The following is a 9,906-nucleotide window of genomic DNA, read 5'->3' as shown; positions in this document are numbered from 1 at the left end:
GAATAGGTTGCTATTTCTGGAGTACTGAAAATAAAGAAAACTATGCTTGCAGTACACCAGCTGACATTCTGTAACACGCTTATGGAATTCTGAACTCTCTTTCCTGAGAGAAAAGCCTGTTATTTTATCTTGGGCATTGAAAGTAATCATATTTGACTTCTTGGGGGCATAACGGCTGATCCTTGCAGGACTGGATTTTCCTTTCTGATTGGATTGATTGGCTTTGTTCTTTCGGCATACCTAGTGCAATGAGCCCAGCTCTTGCATGAAGCAGTGCTTGAGCAATGAGAGCCACAAGCTGATGTGAAAGGAAAAAACAAATTGTCTGGTGTGGGAAAGCAGATCAACTGTAAAACAACGCAGGCGTGCAGACTATGCTGCTTCATCTGCAACACAACTACAACTTAAAAAGTTAAAGCACAGTTACTTCTTCTGCAAAATGTAGTTCTTGGATGTCCCGCTGTCATTCAAATGAGAATTACCACATTTCACCAAGGGATAGAAAACAGTGGGATTCTTTCCAGAAAGAATCGACTAATCCTGTTATATTTGCTGCAATTCTTGGGCTTGATTTAGCATTTAAATTAAGTTTACCAATCTATAGAAGAGTGGCATAGATAGGTTTCCCTTACTAGACATCTGACAGAGCTTGTTTCTTTGACTAAGCTGACTAAAGCGGGAAACTCAGTGCCTAAACCCTGTGACAGTTGTATGCTGTTTCATCACTGGGACTTTTTCCTTGCCTAAAACCTCTTGCTTATGCAAATGGATGTTGAGCGAGCAAGCAAGCTACGGGTTCAATAATAGATCTGACTTCTAAACCAGAAATAACTAATAGAATTTCATTTACATTAACATAGTTACTTTCGCTATATTTTTAATTGGTGCTGAGCCTCTTTAGAATCTTCACAATGCAAATTTGCAATGATCCGAGGTGCACACTGTCAGGCTACCGAAAATTTAGGAATTCTATGTGGATGCTCCTACCTAAACAATTCTTATGTATAATGTATATGAAAATAGCTTCTTGATCTTTCTCCAATACAGAAAACAGAAAATTGACTGAGATGACTGACTACTGGAAACAATTGTCCTGCGAATTTAGACACACCAGGCTGAACTAGAAATAGTGGGTTTGTAGGTAATTCCTTGAGGACATAGTTGAGACTTATTGCATTCGACTTGTGTGGCTTAACGTGAAGTTCACAACTACCAGAAGCAGCTCAGCACAGCAGCTCTAGCCTTCATGCAAGCTGATCTCTGGAAGAAGCAAAAAATCCTCTTCAATACTGTGCTTCCAAAGCAGGTTATCAACAATCATACCGCATTTATATTAACGTTGGCAGGAGATTCTAAACATGTCATCTGATGTTTCTGTTTCTGTATTATAGGACTCCAATAGGGATGGAGCCCTTATTGTGAGGATAATACAGAAAATGTAGCCTCAGAAATATATCTAAGTTTCCCAGAAGCTCAAGTTTTCTGCTCCTCTGACTGCACTTCTGAACATTATGCTTTCAGACTGAGTTTTGCAACTGTGATTATTTGTGGATCACTGGACACAAACCCTTTCAGATTTGGATTTAAATGCAAACGTATACTTCTTGGCTCTGATGCAGCCCTAGTTTAGTAAGAAAACAATTAATATCCATGTATGATCTTTTATAATCCTTAAAAGGTAGATGTTTTCTAAAGCAGAAAGGAAGTGAGATAATAACTACTAGTATCATATGCGTCTTATTAATACATGTTCTGCTTATCCAGTGACTTCAGACATTGCTTCACACTTATGAATGCAGCTTTTCCTAAATGAGTAATGGTCCCATGACCCTGAGCAGTCCTGCAGGGAAATACTTCAGTCAGCATGCCGCATGCCATTACTGAGCCTTGAAACACTGTTTGAGCCTTATGGAGCAAAAGTAGTGAATATCATCTGGAGAATGGTCTGTTGAATCCGGTACTTCCAAGCAATTGCATGCATTGTTGCTCCCAATGGCATGATTGCCCGCAGTGTATTGGAGCTTATCCACGCTGCTTATAGAAGAAACCTCTGGCAACCCAAGTCCAAATATATTCTCCTGTTGCACTAAAATCTCAAAAAAAAAAAAAAAAAAAAAAAAGCCCAAAAGAAGTCAACCTTGTATTTTGTCCCATTCTCATTACTGGAGAAGCTTTTATATATGCACCCACGTACACATCTCTGTGGATATCAGGGACCTCAAAACGCCATTCCTTTAGTTGCTCTTTCCCTTTTTCTCCAGTTGAAATCTTTATAATCCATTAATTAGCTCCCCTGCTTTTCAGCTCTAGATGTCTCGTCTTCTTGTTGCTTATCGAGTCATGTATCACCATGACCCTAATCCTGGTCATCTCGTATTGACTTTTTTTTTTCCCCCCCTAACTGACCTCTGCTATATTAGTGCTTCAAAGGTGTCTGACCTTTAAGTCATCTTCTACTTTGAAGCAGAAATAATCCTTGCTCATTTGTATGGTGGATACAGTTGACCTTTGTCATGTTTTGTTCTTCCCTGGTGACAGTAAAACTTCTGTAACTCGTAGCAAGTCCTAACTGCTAAAAGGGATCGGGAAGCTTTTTAACACTATGGGATACATATGATCCCATTAAAACAGCTAGACTTCACCCCAAAGAGCAGGAAAGCTCACTTAGAGATGGGCAGAATTGCTATAATGATCAGTATAATCACAGCAATGAAACACTTCTCCATGAAATTTCTACTGAAGAATATAAACAGTAGGGCTTTAGGATAATGATATGAAAGATAACCATAAAAAAGATGGAAATATTTTAATTGAAATTCTACATTTGAAATGTTGGACATCATAGTTAATTTAATTTGGAGCAAACTGATCTTTAGAAAGCAGTCAATACCTTTTCATTCACATCCCGTGTGTTTTAACATGACTGTTTTAACCAGGGAAATTATCTTCTTTTCCAAACATTTGTTTCTTTCTAATATTTTTTATACCTAATTGCTCATTCCTTTTTCACTTCTTCAAAGTCTCTCATCCTGTTCTGCTGCTGGCATGCCTGGTGGGTTATCTTCTCTGAGAACAGCACCGAGCAGCGGTTCCTGTCACCGCAGGGAGATCTCGGGGAGCGGGATTCCCTCCGCGCTGCCTCCCTTCGCATCCCCTTCCGAACCCAGCGGCGGCCGGCGGAGCGGCGGGCGGAGGGGCCGGGGGCGGCGGGGCACGGCGCTCGCCCCCGCGGCCGGGCAGGGGCACGGCCGGCCCGGTGACGGCCCCCGCTTGATCACAGGCGGTGATTTATTCTGCTGCCGAGCGCGGGGGGGAGAGCCCGCCCCCCCCCCGGCGCGGGTGTCCCCTTTCGGAGGCCGCTCGTCCTTGAAGAGGCGCCCGCGGTGGCGCTGAGCGCGGACAGCGCGCACTCGGAGCAGCGCAGGAGGCAGCGGCCCGACCCGCGGCCCCCGCGGCAGCTCACAGCGCGGGGCTCTGCTCGCCGGTCAACGAGCTGCTGCTTCTCCTCTGGCCACCCGCTTAGCTGATCCTTTTTTTCCCCTCCTTCCAAGGCATCGCGCTCTTCTGAGAATAGCTGCAAGAACCCTCACCAGTGAGTAATCGAGAATTTTCAAATATCTGTTACCAAACCTGCTCCCATCGAGATGGAGTGACGTTACCAGATCAGAAGGATGACTTACTGACAGCCATCCGTTACTGCTGCTTTTTTGATCTCAAAGATCATTATTAATTTACAAATTTGCCTTGGCTGGCCTTGCTCTGTAGACTAAGGTGAATGATCCTCTCTTTCAAAATTACTTAAGGTGTCATCTTCTGAAAAGTCGGTGTGCAGATTCTCTTCTCCGGCCAACAGCCGTGTTCTATCACGTGAAATCCATTGCATGCGATTCACTACGTACAATACCGTTGTGAAAGCTGCACTCCCGCAGTGTAATAGAAGCTGTTCTCCTTTTTTTGTACTGTAAGTAGATCTGAAAAAAACCACTTCTGGTTGTATTTGAGCCATGAAAAAGTAATTTAAAAATAACTGGGGCAAGTAGGCAGTTGTCTTTGGCTGGCATTTTCAGACAGGTCTGTTACGTACCTCATCACAGTTAACTTTAAATAACACTCTGATATGTTTTTTGAGAATGCAGCATGTGTAGTTCTCTCTCCTAAGCAACAGTAAAATACCACTTTGTAAAAATATTGACTCGGAACGCAACTTTTACAGTAAGATTATTTCTATGTTCTCAGCCAGAGTAATGTGACAACTATGAAGAACAGTTCTCTGAAACTAAATCTAAAGGGATTTTGCTCCATACTCTTACTGATTGCTTTCCCTTTTTCTCCTCAGAAATCGTGTGAAATTTATTCCCTGTCATACATTCGCTGTTTGACTGTAGATATTTAAATCAGTGAATCATCTGCCTTCCTTCATAAATGCCCTCAGAACATGTCTAATTGGACAAGTCTGTGGTATGTCTGGTAAGTTTATTATTAATCTTACTAACCCAGAATAATTTAAAAATTATTATGAACAGTAATTGTTATAAGGTAATGGAAACGCTCTTCTCAGATGGGATGGAGGAAAGGGTTTCTCTGCGGTTTTATGAAAGCTACCAGTGGAATACATTACAGATGAGACCGCAGCGGGGTATAAGGTGTCAGGCAGGGCACAGCATTCGTCTAGGGCTGCGTCATCTTCCCTTTCTGAGTACCCCACAGTCTGACCGTAGAGCTTGTTTTGGCTTCCCAAATAGACAGCTCTGCTGGACAGGGGCAGCTCCACCGCAGGGACCCAGGGCTCGGCACTGCACTGCCTCATGCCCAGCACTCCCTGCTCCACTTTATGGCACAGGAGATCGTTGGCTTAGAGTGTTGTGTTTTCATTCTGAACACAAGCTGACCACTAACCAGTTTACTGGCTGTTTGAGTGACTGACAGGGGGAAAATAGCGATAAGTAAACAGGTAAGCTCTCATCACAAGTGGATTCATCTCTTGGCTAACACATACATTACAGGTATCCTAACATTATTTTTATAGTTCGCATTCTGTCAATGTATTAACTTTGACGGCAGCATGCAGAGCGAGTTGGTTACTTTTAGCTGTTGTTCAGTCTGGACTAATTTTTGTTGATATTCTTTGCTTCCTTAGAACTGATACATAGAACTGGTTAAAAATTCATAGTTACATAAAATATTTTAAGAAGGCTTCCATAGTTAGGCAGCATTGAAGTCATGGCAACTAATGAACTAGTGCTGAGATTTATACTGCTGACATGTCTTTACCTATGCGACTTCTGCCTTCATCAGAGGGCAGCAGTGCATGCAGGCGCAATGATTTCCCAGAGCACACTAGCATGCTGCTGGTGGAGTGTCAGGAAATCCCAACTGGGTTATGATGAGGTAATAGTCCAGTCGCACTGGAGGAATGTTTCATTGCCAGGTTCCAGCAGGGCAGCATGTTTTTCTCACACACAGTTTTAAGTTGCCTGAATGTGTTTTTCTAAAATGATAATTTGCAAGAAAATACATGAAATTTGTGGAAGTTTGAGGCCCTCAAATCCAACCTTCATACTGAGTGTAGTCTTCGTGTGTATCTGACTCTCATACTAGCAGAAATATACTCTTGTTAAAACTAAATAAATAGTTATTAAAGGAATGTTTATTTTGGAATCATGATTCTTATGGGCAAGTACTACCTTTGGTTTGGAAAGAAAGAACAGAATGCTACTGAGGCCATTTTTATACATATTTAGGGTAGAATACAATCCTAATGAGAAATTCAGGAGTGTGATCTGTCACACAGTGGTTCCTGTCAAGCCACTATGAATGTACTTCAACTTTGTCCTTGGACCTACACCTTTCCAGGACTTTCAAGCATTTCTTATTCCCTCATCTTCTCGTGACATGTCTTCCTGCTCCCCTAGCTCATGAGAAGCGTGGATTCATTTGAGAAACTGGGGGGCGGGAAGGTAGAGGAGAGGAGAACTGAGAGGAGAACCTGAAACGCTAGTATGTTGACCTAGGTACATTACAAATTGTTAAACAATAAACTTTGTTAAACAATAGTTAGAGTATTGAGTTTTCAAGACATACAGCAAAATATAATCTCTGTGCTCATTTACAAATATAGGTCCTAGACTTGTAAAAGTTTGTACTTGTATTTCCCTCCAAGTACACACCCGCTCTTACTGTTGAAAGTGGAGCTGTTCTAACTGCATAAAAGCTGAAAATACAACCCAGGATAATTAACATTACGGCATCTGTGAGCCAGAACAGATTGTTCCAATGGTCAGTAGTACTTTGACTTGTGATTATGTGTTTGTGAGCCAACTTTCTAATTTGGGATCCAGCACCCATTCAGAACTAAATCTAGGGAGGTCTGGCCTGTCTTCACCCATTTAGAGTGAAATGATGTTCAGCTCTGGAAGAAGTTAAACATAAGCAACGAAATTATGGTATTCTTCCTCTTTCTCGAAGGTTAATCTTGCTGACTGTGTTCCTGCTCCTGCTCTGTGGGATCACAGCAAGCTGCATCAAATTCTGCTGGCGGAAGAAGAGGCCTCCAGTTGAGACCTTCTCTAGGCACCCTTACGATTTGACAGCTATTGCTATTGACAGTGACAGCACTGCCCACAGCACAGTCACCTGTAAGTATCCCTTGGGAGCCAACTCCTCAACAGTTCTTTGCTGTTGAACGTGTGCCTAGAAATCTGTGTCCAGCCCTTGCAATAACAGGGACTTTCGGGTGTACTCCCAGAACAACTTTCAGCCCCACAGGGTGGGCAAGAGAGATAAAGGAAGGTCATCAGGGCAATACAGTAAGTAACTATAGAAGTTAAAGCAGTCTGCAGTGGGTTAACCACTTATGTGTTGTCTCCCACATCTGTTCTTATCACCATTCCCTCATTTTTTAAACTTTTCTGCCCACCTCACTGTCCAACTATTCCAGCCAAAATTATCTCTAATGTGAGGAATTGTTCACAGCTGTTCATGTACAAACCTGACTGAAACTACCTCTGTTCAACATATATGTGCTGTGTCAGGTGTTTCACAAGAATTACTGGATGGTGATAGGCAGAGACACTTTCTCTTCTGACTGCTTCCTTTTGGAGAATGTATTAATTCCATCACGGGTAATTCTATGCTGACAGGTTTTAGCATAGAGTGCATATATTCTTTCACCACAAAAATTAGTCCATAATCTCTCAGAGAAAGGCAGAATTAACCCTTTATATATCAGTGTTCCATGCAAGTGTTTAATTTTTTTAAAAATTCCTTTTATTCACAGCATATAGCTCATTGCAGTACCCTCTAAGTGCCCCTATTCATTCGATATTTGTGGATATGGATAAGAACACTGTGTCTCCTCCAGCTTACACTCTCTATGCAATGGAGTTGCCACCTTCTTATGATGAAGCTGTCCAAATGGGTAAACAATACATTGAAGTAGCACAGATAAGCCAGAAACTCAATGACATCCCTGGAGAGGTGACATCAGGTGGGCTGAGTCCTGTCCAGCATTCAACTGATACAACCAACAGAGATCCAGCAACACAGGCACAGTCAAGAAATTCAGAAGATGCAACACAAGAACAGCCGCAGCCCTGACTCATTTCAGATGGGGAGTAATGGAAGGGAAGGACTGTAAGAGTTAAAGACGACATAAAGAGTTTGGTTTTATAGGCAGGTTATGATGGAAAGATGTTTCCTCTCATGCCCTTGTAATGATCTGTCAGTCAGAAGAAATGTTTTCTGTGACTGCTGTGATCTCCCAGTAAAGATTCTTCAAGGATGTGAAATGAAGTAAAAGGGCAGCAGTTTAAAAATGCCTGTAAAAGTGGGACAGGAATGCTTGTTCATCTTCTGATTAAAAAAAAAAAATAAGAATTCCTTGCGTCCAGCATATGGCAATTAAAAAGGTCAGGGGAATTTTGCCATCTTGGGAACACACACGAAGAGTCAGAACAGTACAAACAGCAAGTTGTTCCGGAACAGAAGCTTCCCAGCCTGGAGTTGAAAGGGGAATCCTAGCAAGTCACACTGAACGGCCTCTGTAGTTTCTCTTCTGAGAACGTTAACTGTCCAGCAAATTGCTGGAGTGCAAATTGGTACATGACGACACATGTTCCTGAAACTGCAGGAAGATGGCAAACAAGGACAGGAAAGTGTGTGGAGGGAAATGCGTTATGTGATGTTTCACAACTGGAGACAAGGAATGAGACACATAAGAAAAGATACGTATTTTTTTGTTGATCATGAGACCTGAAGGGATTGTTTTTGAGTTTTTCTTAGATCTTTAAACTTCTGTTTTCAAGATGAGCTGGCTTGTGGGTGGGATCCTTCTACTACTTATTTTTGACAGTTAAAGTACAAATTAGTCTCAAAGAGCCACTTGCACACATGGTTAAGTATTACTAATGTGTTTCAAATATTGATCAAACATTTCAAGGATGCCTTTATGCTTTGTTACCTGTTCAGATGTCAGGGTCTCAGTCAGTACGGACAAGAAAAAATCAAAGATTCCTGGCAGCTTTCACCAGTTTAGTACGTAGATGAGCTCAGTAATGTGCAGGATGAAACAAAGCATGATCTAGCTGTGCCTTCTAGGATAAGTCACAAATACAAAATACCATAGCACAGGCTAGGCAATAGTGCAAAGCAATTACCTTTTAGGGATGATTCTTCATGAAGTACTGATAGCAAGGATAACTGCTATGCATAATTTCAAAACTGAGAGCTTGGAGTTGATTACAGTGGTCTCAGCCCAGACAAAAATATGGGCTATGAGAGGCCTTTTTTTTAAGTGATAGCTCTTTCCCTTTCTTGCCCCTCCCATATTCGAAATAGCATGAATTTTTTCCACTCCTGAGTAGGGATGTTCTTTTAATCCACTTTAGCAAGGTGCTAATTTGGCTACCTGAGCAATCTACAGGATTGTTCATTGCTATAGGATTATCTACGGATAAGAGCAGGAATAAAAGCATGAGCACTAGGTGTTATTAATGAACGTAACATAAAGTGTGGAGTGCTAGATCAGAGTTAATGTTGACTGACCTTCTGCTAGCAAGAATATGACTGCTGGTCTTCATTTTTGCTGAAGTTGCTTTGGTAGCTGTGAAAAGGGGGTACCTTCTGCAAATATTTAGGAGTCTGTCATTAATAAGCAGTAGAAGAGGTGGGCACAAAATCTTGCACAGCTTTTAGAAGACTATTTATTCTCTGACAACCATTACTGGAAGAACTACCCTGGAAATGATCACTAATGATTTAACAATTAAGATCTCTCTGCCAGCCAACAGGACTGAGACTTGACCCTCTGCTACACATTCATGGTGCGTGAGCTGTTCGTGAGTCCAGCTCCCTCGAGAAGTGTTGGTTCTATATTTAACTTGCATATAGCTTACTATGAGGGTTGCAGGGAAAGACTGGTTTAATAAATCTGCTTCCCTTCTGTCTCCTCTGTCCTTAATTATACTTCTGTTTTATTCTCTCCTCTGCCTTCTTCTTCTGTGTCAAGATGGAGACTAGGCATACGCTGGTGTAGATATTTGTGTGTCTCTAGCTGGAAGAGCAATACATGCCCAGTCCTGGGTGTCCCCAAGTCACAAACACAGCAGATGTATTTCTATTTACTGAACTTTTCCATCAGGGTAGTAGTCAGAAACAAATCCTATGCCTTTCTAAAGAAGAAACATCTGGTGGAGGGAAATAACCGAGTGCTCACTCACTAATAGAAACAGGAATATAAAAACAGGCAAATTAAAAGATACTGACTGACACAAGAGGGCAGTCCTTCACTTTTCAGTGTATTGCATTATACCACCACTGGGAACAGCTTTCTGAGAGACAAGCTCTTGGTATTGCAAAGAGGAGAGGGCGCTTCTAAGGCTTGGTTTTGAGCAGCTCTTCAGAGATTAC

The 9,906-nt window shown here is 41.9% G+C and overlaps 1 protein-coding gene across 3 annotated transcripts; it reads left to right on the top strand.

The window, feature by feature from the left end:
* The first annotated feature begins 3,386 nt into the window (after window positions 1-3,386).
* TMEM52 (transmembrane protein 52) lies at window positions 3,387-9,442 on the top strand. 3 transcript variants are annotated; one of them, XM_082493382.1, is made up of 5 exons: window positions 3,387-3,592; window positions 3,804-3,961; window positions 4,337-4,458; window positions 6,466-6,635; window positions 7,277-9,442. In XM_082493382.1, exons 3-5 carry the CDS (start codon window positions 4,436-4,438, stop codon window positions 7,594-7,596), a joined length of 513 nt encoding a protein of 170 aa, XP_082349508.1. In that variant the 5' UTR covers window positions 3,387-3,592; window positions 3,804-3,961; window positions 4,337-4,435; the 3' UTR covers window positions 7,597-9,442. The 3 variants fall into 3 exon arrangements, with proteins under 3 accessions (XP_082349508.1, XP_082349506.1, XP_082349507.1); XM_082493380.1 differs by having other exon boundaries at window positions 4,337-4,467; XM_082493381.1 differs by lacking the exon at window positions 3,804-3,961 and having other exon boundaries at window positions 4,337-4,467.
* The last annotated feature ends 464 nt before the right edge of the window (window positions 9,443-9,906 follow it).

Source organism: Vanellus vanellus, assembly GCF_965231255.1.
Source record: "Vanellus vanellus genome assembly, chromosome: 20".
NCBI classification, from domain to species: Eukaryota; Metazoa; Chordata; class Aves; order Charadriiformes; family Charadriidae; genus Vanellus; species Vanellus vanellus.
The sequence above is the reverse complement of the archived record's forward strand: the minus strand, read 5'-3'. Positions and strand labels throughout refer to the sequence as shown.